Source organism: Dipodomys ordii, unplaced genomic scaffold, assembly GCF_000151885.1.
Source record: "Dipodomys ordii isolate 6190 unplaced genomic scaffold, Dord_2.0 Scaffold4, whole genome shotgun sequence".
In the NCBI taxonomy this organism is placed as follows: Eukaryota; Metazoa; Chordata; class Mammalia; order Rodentia; family Heteromyidae; genus Dipodomys; species Dipodomys ordii.
The window spans coordinates 9414119-9430590 of record NW_012267220.1 but is presented as its reverse complement, the minus strand read 5'-3'; the positions used below and the strand labels follow the sequence as shown (position 1 = coordinate 9430590).

General features: G+C 36.0%; 1 protein-coding gene across 2 annotated transcripts in view; it reads left to right on the top strand.

The window, feature by feature from the left end:
- Nucleotides 1-16472, top strand: part of Asb5 (ankyrin repeat and SOCS box containing 5) — a 50970-nt gene that overhangs the window by 19033 nt on the left and 15465 nt on the right. For both annotated transcript variants that reach the window (XM_013025082.1, XM_013025089.1), the window contains exon 2: nt 14474-14553. In XM_013025082.1, coding sequence (XP_012880536.1) covers nt 14474-14553 — 80 coding nt within the window. The remainder of the gene's footprint in view (nt 1-14473; nt 14554-16472) is intronic.

The window sequence follows — 16472 nt, the reverse complement described above, 5'->3', positions numbered from 1 at the left end:
TTATGAATATAGTTACTCACATTTGAAGATTTCTAGCCCCAAACATTCACATTGGGCATCATTCTTTATGAAAATTTAAATCATATTCAATGTGTAAGAGCTCATTGGGTATTTTCAATCTTCAGTCCCTTTTCTTTTCTTGCTTTCTAGGGAATTATCCAAACCATAGTTTTCTTCAGTTCTCTGGGGTCTTTTTTTAAGTAATCATGCTTTTTCTCTAAATTTTTTGAAATGGGAAAATGTCCAACTTAGCTTACCTGCAGAGTAGTGCACATCTTAATTATGCAGTTACGCTCACATGGCTTCATTTCCCCATCACTTTAGATTTTTACTTATATTACCAAAGACTATAGAGAAAGCCTTCTTAAATGCCAATGTAAATTACTTTTTAAAATGGTTCTCTTTGGGGTGTCTACGATGGAAGAAGTACACATGTGAACAGATATATAGATTCAGACTGTACAATCAAAGTACTTAGTCAAATGAGAAAAATAGAGATAGAAATGTCATTATTAGATCTAAAATTATATTGAGAACAAAAATAATCTCAGTACGTAAAGTTCCCTGTATTTATTTCTGATAGCAAAAACATAAAGTTTAGAAATCATAAACGAATTAAATTTTCTTCTGAGTAAGCCTATTCATTTTAGACCAAAAATTATTTTTCATTTTGTGGCATCTGCAAATTATCACACTTTTATATACACAAATTTTATATGTAGAAATTAGGAGAAAAAGAGACAGTAATTAGTTGGCTCAAATGTATACACTGAACTAAGTAGGGTTAGACAAATTGCCTGAGCTGAGCTGGCTTTGAGGGGGGTTGGATATTTAGCTTCTGTAGGGAAATATAAAATATCTAAAGCTCATATACTATTTTCATCTAGTTAGTCATAAAAATTGAATAAAAAAAAGACTATCAACATGTATCATTTTTCTAGGAAATAAAGCAAAAACATCATTAAATGACTTGCCCTGGCTCATATAAATAATGGGGTTTGATCATAATTCAAGACAGGGGAAATCTTTTGTATTTGGTGATTTACTCATGGTAAACTTCAGCAATGTAATGTATGTCACAGCAAGCACTAACAAGACAACACGTAGTGACTCATCTCCTTTGTGGGATAGTTTCTTTTCTCCCTAAATTTCTTGTTACAATGTTTTGTTTTGTTTCCAACAACAATTAGAGCCTTAGAAATAGTGTTTGAAAGATAAATGTAGATAACAGAATCTGTCACCAACTTTTATCCAGACAGATCTCAATATGTTAATACCCTGTAAGGTGATCACCAGCTCAGTTAATCCTTGGAGCACATCACAGTAAATTCCTGCTTCTGACTCCATTAGGGACTGTGTGCCTTCTTCAATGGTACATGCCAGTAAAAATAAATAAATAAATAACAGGAACATGTATTCCCCCTCCCCCTATCCTGTCTCTTTGCATTTTAGGGTGAAAAAGCTCATGCTGGACTTAAATTGTCTGCTGATGTCTTTTGGTTTAGAAGTGACCTACATAAAGAATCATAATCATGAGCTGTGTCTATATAAATTAGAGGTCTGTGAGTTTTGCTCTGAAGCCAATTCTAAATTTAGATTCTTACAGAATTAAAATATGAGCTGGCTCCCAACTGACCCTAATGCACACATAATATTTCTTTCTGAAGATAAATAGGGGAGAAAAGGCTACCTAATTACCGGCCACTACTGAACTTTCCATTTGCAATATTTGGTCTGCAGTCATTATCTATGGATAATTTCATATTTGATTCATGTGTACATTCTTTACATAGGCTTTCATATTTTGAAGACAATGCTTATCTACATTCTATTTCAATCAAGAAAATCATTCTGGGCTGGGAAGGTGGCTCAGTGGTAGAGCGCTTGCCTTGCATGCCTGAGGCCCTGGGTTCAATTCCTCAGCACCACATAAGCAAAAAGAAAAAAGCTGGAAGTGGCACTGTGGCTCAAGTGGTAGAGCGTTAGCCTCGAGCTGAAGAGCTGAGGGACAGCGCCCAGGCCCAGAGTTCAGGCCCCACAACCAGACCCCCCCCCCAAAAAAAGAAAATCATCCTAACCCATGGATCTTTACCTTTTACATCATACAAATAGTTAAAAACTTCTGGCAACAGTGTGTCTTCACTTTAAAAATAGAAAATGCTACCGTATTTCTAGCCCATCCTCCACAAGACAGCTACCAACTTGGCACTTAGTGTTTCTAAATAGAGTTCAATGTGGAAGGCATTCTGCAGTCAGCACTTAGATACCTTTGTGAAAGTCTGAAGGGAAGGGAAAAGCAGGTAGAAAACCAGATGCTATTACTTCTTCTTGCTAATGCCCTTATATCTAGAAACACTTGGTTTTCAAAGACCAAACTGTTCACCTAACTATGTCTGCAGATACTGCTCTTGAAGGCAATTGCATTAAGCAGATCCTCATGAAAAGAAGGCTAGCAAGTAGAGAGGAAAGTTTTTCCAAAGGCAAAGCTAGCTGGGGTATTCTGACCAGTCAAGGTTAGTAGAGCAGCCATTGCAAATTGTTGGTGTCTTGAGCTGTTAGTTTGCATATACTAACTTTGACCTGTGGCTACTTTCTAGAATGCAAATGTGCAGCATGGCAAAGGATTGCACTATGTTTTCACCGTTTAGCATATCAAAACTGCATTTGTTGGTTCATTCTTATGATGGGACACTAAAAATGATGATCAACTTTGAACTTCTTTGTTGTTGCTTGCCTGTCTTTCTGTTGCAGCAGGTTCTTCTAAGTCAGTATGGAAACAAAAACAGGCAATTGATTAAGCCAGAGAGGACTATTTATGGGAAATATGGAAATTTTAAATCATGTAAATTAGGCCATCAACAAAGAGGCTGATTTGGGCTACAAAATGAACCGAACAATTTCCTTAAAATGCTCTGACACATAGCTATTAGTTTTAATAATAGAAAATGATGAGGTAGGAAGAATATGCACAATACTGCAAAGGAGGTATGTGAGGAAATTAATTAAACACCTACAACTAGTATAACTTTTACTCGGACACCAATGTGATCCATGGAAGATATAAAGGTTGGACCTGCAGGCTAAGAAGTAAAATAAACGAGCTGCTTATCATCACACTATGTCAGTATTCTAACAGCTGGAATTTGAAGATAATTATTTATTAAATTAATCTGTTTTTCAATACTATATTTGCTAGGGCCAGCAATCAATTCGTTAAAAGATTGTAAAAAGCAACTGGATTGTTTCCTTTCCTCACAAATACATTTCCTTTTTATTATGTTTTAACAATGTAATTAACAGTAAATTAGAATGCACAAGCATAAATGAACATAGATGATTATATAGAAACAAATAATTGGACAAATATTGTTTGCTTATTTACTATGTGTTAAGCACTGTGCTAGAGGCTGGGAAACATCAATAGGCTGTTGTATACCATTCAAGGTCTTTAATATCCTGGATAAATGCAGACAAATTGTAGAAATAAAGTGAACCATATCATTTCTTAAATAAAGAAGTTACCAAGAATTAGTTTGTGTGGCAGGGAAACAAATAAAAGGAAAGAGAAGACATTTACTTAGATGGTGCTCATTTATTTTCAAAGTAGATAGAGACTTTGGAGAAAAATAAAACCATAAAATTATAAATTAAAATTCCATTTTGCTATCTTCTTCATGGTTAGAGTTTAAATATATTGAAATGACAGTAATGGTGAATGTTATGTCCCTTCATTAAAATAAAAGATATCTTAGCAAATTTTTATTTCAACATTTCCTTGTACTGTTAATATGAATGTAAATGCCCCCAGTTCTGTCAACGATAATTTGATGATTTTATCTTTAGCACATAACTATTTACATTTATAGAGATAAACATTATATTGATTTCCTAAAACTAAAAGATACTTAAACATTATTTATAGGTGATAACCATATAAATGATGGTATACAATGAAGTATATCATAAAGTGATCATTGAAAATATTACAAAATTATACTTTGTCACAGAGATACCATTTAATGAAAGCAAAACATTAAAAGTGATAGGAGTAGTATGTTCTCATCTTGATTTAAAATGTTTGTTAACCAGACATTGGTGATCCACTCCCGTAAACCTAGCTACTCAGGAGGCTAAGAGCTGAGGACTGTGGTTCAAAGCAATCCTGGCCAGTAAAGTCCATGAAACTCTTAACTGCGATTAACTCCAAAAAGCCAGAAGTGGAGCTACGTCTCAAGTGGTAGAATGCTAGCTTTGACCAGAAAAGCTCAGAGACAGTGTCCAGGTCTGAGTTCAAGCCCAGGACCAACACATTAAAAAAAAGAATGCAAATGAAAAAGAAATGTTTATGATAAAGTTGGAAAGAATATATGCTAAAATATTTTGAGTGGTTCTATTTGAAAATACTTATTATGAAATTTTGTTTTACTAGTTATTTGATGCAAAAATCAAGTCGTGTCTATACAGTAATGCAGATCTTACACTATTTTAAGTTTTCAAGTATATATGTTGTTATATGAACTTTTAGAAAATAATATTCCACGATTCTTTTTCTTTAGGAGGCAACTTTTTCACTTGTTTATCCTGTCTTTGGTACATTTATCATGGCTCCATTAGAGATAAGCAGTCTACTGTGAGTTACGGGTTAAAATGAGACTATTATATCATGAAACTTGTATTCAGAAGAACTAAATTGGCTTTCTGCTTTTGTTAGTGATAACTTTGTCAAGTGATTTAATCTCTCTAAAGCTCAATACAAGGAAAATGAATTTATTAAGACTATGCTTTTTGTTAGACTTTTATCCTTACTCATTTTAACTCCTGCCACTACTAGAAAATGTAATCATATTAATACTGCTATTTTGTAGATGTGGCATGAGATTTAGCAATTATGAAAAACTTAGCAAGTTACGACAGCAAATCTGTGATACAGCCCTGTCTAAATGCACCTTTATCCAAAGCTTTACTACATAGCAATCTGCAGTGCCCTCAGATAATATGAGGCTTTGTATGATCATCCATGAGATTGCACCAGAGTTTGGATCTTGTGATATTCTGAGAGGCATCATAGCCTTTTCTCAGCCTTAGTTTATTTCCTCTGTGCCACAAAAAGAAAGATAAGGAGAGGGAAAGTAAAGGAGAAAAAGAAGGGAAAGGAAAAGGAGAAGAACAAAGAAGGATGGGGGAGAAAGAATATGAAGGAAAGGAAGGAAGCAAGGAAGGAAGGGAAGGGAAGAGAAGGAAGGAAGGAAAGAAGGAAGGAAGGGAGGGAGGAAAAACCACAATGTATACACAACCAAATATATATATTTTTTAATTCCAAGAGGTTTCAGCCTTTGTATTTGTGACATGGAAAGGCTTCACTCTTAAAGTGCCTACACAATAAGAGAGTTAAGGCCTATAAGAGAAGGGAACTCTTTTATTGAAACTATTACAAGGTGTTTTAGAGGAGGAAGCTTTTGAAACATGGTGACGATGGAGATCAGAACAAAAATAATCTGGTGGGAGATAATTCTGCAAGTTGACCTGGTCAAAGTATAGGTGGTAGAATATTTGTTTAGCATGTCCATGGCTCCACATTCAACCTTCAGCACAGAAAGAAAAGAAAAAAAAATAGATGGATTTATTTACTATCTTTTTTCCCCCACAACTGAGCATCAAAACCACGGCATGCTAGGTAGCATAATAGGCAAGTGCTCTACCAATTAGCAACATCCCCAGCCGCCCCTGTCCATGCATTCAATCTCTAGTCCATCAGGCTGACTAAGATTTTTATCTTTTGCTTGTTTTTTGTTTTTTTCTCTTCCCTTCCCCAAATTAGAAAAGTGTATCCAGCATTGTTGCCTCCTCCTTTGGTTTTCCCCTACCATCCTGCTCCTCCCACCTCCTCAACCCTACCCTCCCTCCCATCCCCCCCAAATTGTAATCCCTAGATACAATATTTTCACAATAAAAAACTTATTTAAAAAAGTGTATATACAAGATGCAAGGCACCGACATGAAATATAGGCGTTATACCGTTGGGGAGGAACATACAAAGAAACAAAAACATCACATGGTACATTATAAATATGTTAAAAACAACAGCAAGAAGGGAAAAAAAAACCCTATCTTGGGGTTCCTTTCGCTTAGGCCTTCTCCTATCTCCACCAGGGCTTTTGCAAAGGCTGACACTGAATACTGGTATACTAGGAAACACAGCAGGCCTCATTCCTCAGATTTCCTTCTGGTAAACCCACTGTGTAAGTCCATTTGTTGCATGTGATTGTCCTAAATGAGACAAAACAGACCAATGTCTACCTTGTTCCTTAAGGTCTTACAAGCTCTTCATACTTTTTAGGGATGGGAGTAGAGTTGCCTTAGACCTCAGCTTCTTCCTGATCCTCAGGACCAATATGAAAAGTCTATATTAGTGGATGTCTACCTTCCTTCCTTTTCTCCCCAACTGTCTTTTCTCTCATCGCTCATCATTTTCATTTGACTTATTCACACTTTGTAGCTTCTTCTCACCCTACTAATGTACCTTCCCCCTACCTGGAGCCTCCCTCTTGACTTAAGCCATCTTCAAGACACTGCTTGAGAACCACAATCACAGAGATGCCTCAACAAATTACTGTGTAGCATGAGGAAAAGAATTGAATGTAACCAGGAAAGAGCAGTTTTTGGTGGGAAATGTGTGACTGAGTCCACTTTCAGTTTTCAAAAGAATCTGTAAGGCAGTGTTAGAAAACAAAAGAGAAAAAGGAGGATCTGACTGGTGTTACAGATAGTCTCTCCAGGGTAACAGTGACAAACTGTATTCGCTGGGAGCCATTAAAGTTTTGGAACCCCAGAGTGGCAAGATTTCAGCAGTGTTTTGGAGGCAGCCACAAATTCTGTGTGGGCTATGTCCATCTAGTAAGGTAGACTTCCTGCCTGCCACAGGCACAGTCTGAGACTCCAGGAACTTGTAGATTTTAGTTTTAATTCAGTGGCATAGAATGAACAGAAGAATCTGGTGACAGCAAATCATCCGGAAGGCATGGTCCAAAAAATAGCAGAACATTGCAATTGTAGATCATGAAAACAAACAAACAAACCCTCAGTGAAGGCTCAGCTTGGATCCACGCGCTTGTGATTCCCAGCTCCTCTTGAAGCAGCGATTAGGAGAATCATGGTTCTAGGCCAAAAAGTTACTTAGATCCTCAGCTCAAACAAAAAGCCACGCATGATGCTATCTCTTGTAATTCCAGCGTCATGAGATGCATAAGCAAGAGGATTGAACACTGAGGTCAAGCCAAGGCAAAAAAAATTAAAAAAGAAGACCCAATCCGAAACATATCCAAAGCAAAAGAGGTCTGTGGGTGTGGCTCAAGGGGTAGAGCAGTAACAAATAGGACACATTTGGGAGATCGAATCCTAGTACCATTACAAAAAAATGTCAAAATCATATTCTGGGTGAATAGTGAGGCCACTGTCTTTCTAATTTTAATAAAAATGGTTGGTTCAGGCTCTCATGTTTAATATATATTGTTGGAAAGACGTGAATAGAAATGTACTTATGATTCTTTTGTGAGAGTAACAGTGACACAAAACAGGGTATTAACAGTATCAACAGTGGTGGTTGAGATATTGTCAAAGTTTGGCTGATGTTCAAATGGTTGAAGCAAAAGAGATTCCAGGTGTTGGCCTGTGGGGTGTGAGAAACAGAGAAGCAACTTTTTTTTTGTCTGTTGTGGGGCCTGAACTCTGGGCCTGGGCACTGTCCCTCAGCTCTTCAGCTCAAGGCTAGCGCTCTACCACTTGAGAGACAGCAGCTCCACTTCCAGCTTTTTTTGCTTGTGTGGTGCTGAGGATTCGAACCCAGGGCTTCATGCATGCAAAGCAACACTTTACCACTGAGCCACCTTCCCAGTCCCAAGAAGCAACTTTGAAACAACTGGATGAATTGTTATTTACTGAGTTGTCATTTTCTGAGAGGGAGGTTTTAGAAAGAGCAAGTCTAGAGTTCAGTTTTGGACATGTTAAATCCAATTGCTACCTAGATGTTCAAGTGAAGAAATTTGCTAGCCAGGTGGAAATGAAAGTCTTGTATTTAGAGGAGAGTATTGGTATTGACATACAAAACCAACATGTAGATAATATTTATATCCAGGGAACTAGTAAGGATCTCAAGAGTGAGTATAGATGCAAAAGCTGAGCTTGAGATCATAGGCTTCAGAGAGTGTATGAGAAGAGAACTTTCCTTTTCACAAAAAAATGCCAAAAAATACAAAACAACATCAAAAATCCCACATGCACTAGTTTTATATACTTAAGGTTTTCTGGTTTCAGATCTTCACTACCACGATCCTGAAGAGCTTTTCAGAGAGAGGTTGAGAATAAAAAGACAGGACAGTCCCAATCCTTGAAGACCCTGAATTTTTACAAAATATCATTTCTCTCTTGTTAGGCTTGGCCTCAAGAATTCCTGTTATTCTTTGTTTTTTAGTCTTTTGTCTGAAAGCACATAAACAAAATCCAGTTAATGCCTGGTGACTTAACCTACTTTTAAACTTGTGAGTAAATATGGGCTAAATTTTTTCATATGATACAAAACACATTTGGGAGAAGCCTTTTAAAAAATAAGATTCAAAATTAGATAGAGTCTTGCAAAGGGTTTATGGAATCTAAGGGCCCTGCATTGAAGCAAATGGTTGATTTAAATTTTTATATCTAGGAGAGCTTTAAATGCATTAAATGAATTAATAAAGGAAAAATGTTGTATGAAAATGTCACTTGTTCTCAACTCGTTATAGTTCTGTGTGTACTTCTCATTTGGAGAATAGTAAAGAAAAATGTGTTTGAGCAGATCCTTTGGGATCTCAACACCACTGTTAAGTGAATTTTCTACATTTCATTTCACTGAAGCACTAAGATTGGGAACAGACAAACTCTGTATAATAAATGGTCTCATCATAGCCAGAGACATAGGTCAAATTATAATGTCTTTATTTCACTATAGAGCATAGAGTATAAGAAGAAAAAATAAGCGAGGATGATCCTATTTTCAAATAAATAGGAGCAATCAATTTTTTAAAGGCGATTCTGAAAGTGGATCAGATTTCCAAAAGCTCCTTTTCTTTGTGGAGGTGAATGGTCATATTACAGGGAATAGAGGGCTTCCTAAAATGGCCAAAAGAATTAGCAAGTGACCAGTGAGGGTTCCCCCACCCCCCAGCTTACACTGACTAAAAAACAAAAAGATATGAGTCGGATTTATCTCAGCAGTGGCTGGCTTGAAGTGCCCTGGGGAGATGGCGATTTAGGTATGATACAGATCTTTACAAAACTTTATCTATCTATCTATCTATCTACCTATCTATCTATCTGGATAAAACTGTAATTGCTTTTTGCTCTAGCAATGTGTTGTTTACAAGACAAGGCAGGCTTTCGCCCTGTAAATAATCTACCAGATATCCGGAAAAATGGTTCCGTTTCTAAATATAGGCACAGTTACCTCCTGCATAGCTGCACAGTCTGGAACAGTACGCATTTGATCAGCATGATCAAAGTTAGATAGTTTGTAAAACAATTTCACTCTGAATAATTTATTCTAATGAGTTAAATTGAAAACATGTATTTTCAGAGAAGTGGTTTTATTGCTTTTATTCTAGATACTCAAATTCTAACAAGATTACACAGCTGTTAAACAGTGGTTCAGGGGCATAATCTTGTAGCTGTGTATTATCTTGAGGTATTTATATTTTGTTTGATCTTAAGAAAGTTTATAAATCAGATGTAAAACAGCTATCATAAAGGTAAGATGTTTATTGTTAGACATTTAAAAAAGTCATTTGTAGTTGCTAATTTCAGGTTTGATTTGGGAGAAACAGGAAAGGAGAAAACCTTAACTAGAAAACAGAACATTATCTAGTATCTTTTAATCCTCACATGTTACAAAGATGAGTTATAAAATTCCAAGAAATTACCGGAAGTAAATGAGGTGAGGTTCAAGTTAAGAAAGCAGAATTCAAAACAGAAGATTGTTTTTATTTGGAAGTGTGCACCTTCTACAAATTACTCCTTCAAAAGATTGGTTTATTTCTTGTTACTGCAGGAAGAAAATATAACAGCAGTTAAAAAAAAACAAACTATTCTTAAGTAGTTGTACATCTTCATCAATGTTATAACTTTCTTCATTCTCTTCCAGCAATTCTTAATTTTGGTCCTTGTGTAACTATTTTTGTGAATCCCTCTTTGTCTCTCTTAGTTTCTGTCTCTGTCTGTCTCTCTCTCTGTGAACAGTAAGACATGACTTGATAAATTTTTCAAAAGACTAATGAAATCACTTTGATGCAAAGGAGAGGAGCTGGCTGGGAGGAATATAAGAAGATCTAATATAAGGCGGCCTCAGATAATAGTAGAACAAAATGAATCCAAAATGAATCCCAAAGGCTATTGCTTGTGATTGGCAAATACCAATCCCATCTGGCTATTGTGCTAGATAGTGATGATGGAAAGGTAGACTGCAGAAACGATTCAGCACCCTAAAATCCTGCATATTTCTTCAGAAAGGAATTTACTGCAACATTTTATTATATCACATAAGATGGAAGATCCAGATGATTTATGAAAATTACAAGTGATGGCTTAAATTTGAGCATATGGTTGAGCATTGATTGTTAAAGATTTGACTAATTTTCCATTTCTCTGCTGATTAAGCTGAACATCATGGTTTCACATTTGCAAACTATTTGGAAAACTAATATGAGTTTTCTGTTCTGTTGCTTAAATATTTACAATGAATATTGACATATGTTCTGGAGTCTAGAGTTTTAATCCACACTCAAGTTTCTTCAAAGGAGTATGGATGATTTGGTCAAATTTTATCTTAGAAGCTGGAACTCATCTCTTGATCATTTTCCCCCAGAGAATTTTGTTTATAAGGGTGAATTTTGCATTTTAATTAGTAAAAACATCAGGTTCTAATCTCTTATAAATTATTGGTTTGTCACCAAATTTTGTTCCACCAATATTTATTACTGTACATTATTAAAATTGACCTTTAAATATATAATAAAACTATGCATATTACAAAGATGTAACATACAAAAATTCTAATAGTGGAAAAATCAAAGAAGTGGATATTTGATTTACTATTTTGTAAACAAGTGAAATGAACACTCCTAGATAAGCTAAAAATGCTTTATAAAGTATGTATTTATCAATCTATAAAGGAAATATAGTTGTCTTTATTACAGACTTACAGTGCTTCAAATTTAAAAACATGATCATCATTTCTATGTGACTAATGATAAGCATGTGGATAAAAATTGTACCATTTCTAGGCTATTCTTAGGGAGGTACTTTATTTTTCTTCCTATAAAGATGTGATAAGTCTTAATTTTCATTGGCCTTTTTTCCTGAAATTACAAAATTGAAAAAACAATCTAATGAAAAGGACTTTGAATGAAGCAGGCTGTATTTTAAAATTGCATGATCTGATTAATGAAGGCAGAATAGAATCAAAGTTCCCTGAGTATGTAAGAAATAGACCCAGTATTAGAAAAAGCTCAAATTAACAGTAATGTAGAATAATTTGTCACTTTTTGTTCTCTGGTTTGACTTTTCTGTACATTTTTACCATCTCCTGTGTCTGTAAGCCTCTTATCAAAGCAGCATCCTACAAATTTTGCTGAGGATAAAATAAAATAAGATAGCTGTTTGTATTAGAGGGTTTTATTTTATAGAGATATTAAAAGAAAAATAGACCAGTGAAATAACTTAAAACAACAAAAGTTTCCACAGAAACGTATACTATTAACATTTACTAAAACAGCATATTATGGGATGGGGCTGGATTACAGAGTTAAAGGTGTTGTCTCTGAACTTAAAGAGGGTGCAGTTTGGATTTTATATCTATAACAAGACACTTTGGATCTTGGGTGAATTTCTTAGTCTCTTGAGGGGTAATAGTTGTGCCTCCTTCTAAGGATCTCTGGGTGGGTTAAAACTTACACTTAGTCATTATGACCAGTCTGGTGAGGACTAAGGGCATTTTTTATTTAGTTGGATTTATCAATAATTCATTTTTCTTAATGCTGAGACTTGCTGTGATAGTGCTCTGAACTTCTGGCAAGAAGAGAGTAAGGGGGGGCAGAGAAGAGGGGAGGGGAGGGAAGGGGAGGGAAGGGAAGGGGAGGAGAGGGGAGGGGAGGAGGAGAGGCTTATGAGTTGATCCTCTCTGACTGACCCATTTGACCCCTGTGATAGAACCCATCTTAACTTCAATGGCTGAAACCAATTTTCTGTATTGATTTAAGAAATTCTGGAAAACAGAAAGTAACTTTGAAAGAACTTTTAATGTACTTGCAGTTAATAAGAACTGAATAAAGTCTTGTGAAAAGACATCGTAAAGCAATCACCCTGGAGAGGGGGGTAGAATTCTGAACAATGTTTCCTAACTTATTAGATCCAAAGATGTAGATGGCAAAAGTTAAAATTATTAAGTTGTCTTTGTTTAGGACATCAGTGAAGTGTTCAGGAGATCCATTTAGCACATGTAATCCTTATTAATTTTCTGACATAGAAAGACTCCAAGAATTTAGAATAATGCTGTTTCTGATCCATACTCCCAGAAATTAACTGTCACCCCCATAGTATTGGCTGAACATTCCGATACTTTTTTCCATAAAACTCATACCATCAGCATTTGAAGAAAGATATTGGAGGCAGGAGAATTTCTTCTCTGCCGAATATCACTCAATGTATGTCAATAAGCAAATCAAGGAAGGCAGTACTGTTTGGATTGTGGTTAGAAGCAAACTCTAGGCATTTGGAATACATATTCCTCTAAGTTGCTTCTTTTTTTTCTAAGTTTCATTTCTTCAGATTTGTACATCCTTCATATCATTGTTACGAGAATTGTATAGACCTGTACATAGGACTTACCTATTACAATGGATAAAGTAAATTCTGTCCAGCATAGCTACTGTAATTATTGCTCATACATCAATGGTAAAGACATTCTCTGGCCTCCTGGCCCTTAGTGTTGCATTTTCAATCAAGGGCTATTGTATAATTAGGCATAAAAAATTAAGAGTGGCAGTTCACTCATGGTGTGATAGAAAACTCTAGTAAGACCATCTATAGCATCACAGATAAAATCACACACAGTCTTTCCAGTGACTGGAAAGATAGGACTAATGAGATGGTTTCTAAAACACAGCATTCATGCAGCTGTATTTCCTAAACTATTAAACAAGTTTGAGACAGACTTTTCACGAAGCTTATGTTTCTCATTAATAGCTAAGTGGATTCATTTCCATTGTGTTAGAATCAGCTTTTTTAAAAATACATTATTATTTTATTTAAAGAGAGAGAAAGTAGTCAAAGACAAAATAGATATTGACAACCATTATCATATTACATTGAGAAGATTTTTCTCTCTAGTGAGGGCTATTTTTACTTAACCGTGTCCTTGAAGTGACATTATTTTTTTCTGGTGAACATAGTCTGCCTGCCTGTCTGCTTTCCTTCCTTTCTTCCTTCCTTCCTTCCTTCCCCCCCCCCTCTGTCTCTCTCTCTTTCTTTCAGGGCTTATGTGCTGTCCATGAGATCTTTTTTGCACCAGGCTAGTGCTTGAGCAACAACTCCACTTCTGGCTTCTGGTGGTTAATTAGAGATAATGGTCTCAGAGACTCTCCTGCCCATTATTGTTTCTTATTGCAAATAAGGGAAACCATAGGACCTCAGATCGCAGCTAAGATTATAGCTATGAGCCACAGACATCTAGCTCTGCTTTCTTACTCATCTTAAAACATGGAATACTATCTCACTTTATCCATCATACTGAATTGAAAGAAAAAAAATCACTGTACACCTAGAATTGTATTCACCCAGTTGGCTGTAAAGTGAGAGATGGAAGAGGATTGTGTGCTTCTGGTGGTAGCTGGGCACCAAGGAAGACGGAGGAAGAGAAGGAAAAGGGGCTTCATGTTACAGGACTGATTCTTCTAATGGGGGAGGTGCAGGAAAACTTGGGGGAGGGGATCCTGAGAGGCCAGAATCACCAGAACACAGTTGGTCGGGGGTTGAATACCAGTGCCCTCCTAGGATGGAGGCATGGGATGAGAAGACAGCAGAGCAGGCCAGTAAGATGGAGAAGTGACTGTTTTGGTTGCTATCAATGCCAAAACAATTTACATTTTTTCTGGTTGTATATAAATATGATTGTATGATTGTTTTGTTTCCCCCACTTGGGGCCATGTGTTCATCATAATCTTTCTCCTCTTTGGAGGAATTTAGTGGGTACATTGAGTCTAGTGGAGTTCTAGAACATGCATTACAGACCTTCTTACCTTGCCTTCAGGTAAGAAGAAAATGTCCTAGCGTGTGGAATTCAAGTATTTCAGTCATCTCATTGAATGTTGCATGTGAATCATGTATGTCACAGAGTAATTGAGCCTGTGAGGGATTTCTTTGACTCGTATTTTTCTTTTTCTTATTTTGACAGGTTCCTGGGCAGATAGATCACCACTACACGAAGCTGCAAGTCAAGGGCGTCTTCTTGCTCTAAGGACATTATTATCACAGGTAAAAATATTACATGTTATTGCTCACAACACACCCATTTTTCAGTGAGCATGGAGCACTGTCATAACCAACCACTTTAAAGATAGCAAGATTGTTTGCATTTTACTACAGCCTTCTCATTTTAATACAGTTCAGGCAAGTCAGTAGTTTCTGGTTTGCTTTTGAATATCCTTTATGACTATTTTGTTATGATCTTTGGCCTAAGTGTTTTGAATTTCTCATACAGTATATTTGTTCAATGATACACATATTTAAGCAACTAGTAATTGGATTTGGGGATTAATTATTAAGCATTTTGAATATGCATACCTCTGTACAATGTGTGCAAATAACTGAAGATTTAGTTCAGTTATATAATAGCCAAAAAAAAAAGGAAGGGTAATCAGACCCATGGTGAAAGAATGTTTAAATTATGGTAATCTGTAAACAATGCGGGCAATAGAATTTACTTGCTCTTCAGATAAAGCAGAGGAAAAGATTTAAAAACAAAACAATATAGCAATTCCTTCCTGAAACTGTAAATATTCTGGGCTGTGTAGTTTGTTTTTGAGGTTTCAGCCTGATTCAAATGTACACCCAGTTCAGGAAGTTATAACAGTTTTTACCTTGCAGTATCAATGAGAATTAAATTTTCCATGAATGAGAAAGGGATGGTCTTGTGGTCATTTGAACAGTCCTGTCTGGGAATCCAGACACCTGGACCCCCGAACTGGCATTTAAGAGAGCTAACAGCACTATCTGAGCTCCATTTTCTCATCTGTAAAATGAAGATGGGTATGAGATGTCTCCATGGGAATGTCCGGTTCTGTGACAACCATGTGACTCTTTGGCTCATCACTTGATGATGGGGAAAATGAAACCTTATAAAAAAAAAAAAAGGTCAGTAATTTCGAGGGGGTAATCCTTCAGATAGGGTCAAGCAGTTCTTTGAGAGGAGAGCAGTTCCAAGGTATTTCTCAATGTGTATCCATGCTTCACCAGCTGGCCGGCCAAAAACAGTGAGAGGCTCACCCAGCGCCTTCTGACCCTGTCATCTGGTCTCTCTAGTGAGCAGCAGTCAGAGGCAGCACTCCAAACTGGACTACTGACTAAGAACTTGAAACTTTTAGAAAGACACTGAAGGGATCTTAAAATTTTCCACTTAATCGTCATAAAATTGTGGGAGTTTCATTTTTATGATACTTCATGTGTGTTCCAGTATTAGTAATCTTTCAGATTACTATTTGGCCATGAGACTATTTGGCCTTGAGATTCTTCCAGTAACAGTACTTCAGATGATTGTCAACTAATGAATTACTAGTGATATCAAGAAGGCAAAAGATCTTATATCCTAATATTGTTTATTTATTTTAGTCTGGTTCAGACCATACATAGTCTTTAGTTTCACCAATAAATAAAATTAACAAAGTAAAAGTTAAAGAACATATGCCCTCAACTATTACTTGAACGAAATATTTAACACATTCTAGGCCAAGGTATTACAGTACTTGAATAAAAAAATAACAGAATTATTTATATGAGATTTACATATTTATGGGTTAGAACATGATTATTTAATTCATATGTACAAAGTATAATGATCAAATCAAGGTGGTTAATGCTTCTATCTCCTTAAACCATTTTATAATTGTTTACTAACAAAATTTATGCACATATTTATGGAATGTTCTTGATACTCTGATACATATACAATTAGGACATGACCAAATCAGGATACTTAATATGTTCATGTCCTTAACATTATTCTAAGTCTAGAGACTTCCAGTTTCAGAACAAATGAAATCAGTGTATCAAAGAAATACTTAGATTGCTGTAACTATCGCAACACTATTCATACTGACCAACATGGAATCAATCTGGGTATCCTTTAGCCATGAATGGATAAAATGTGGTCTCTAAACACAAGGGAATAGTCTTCA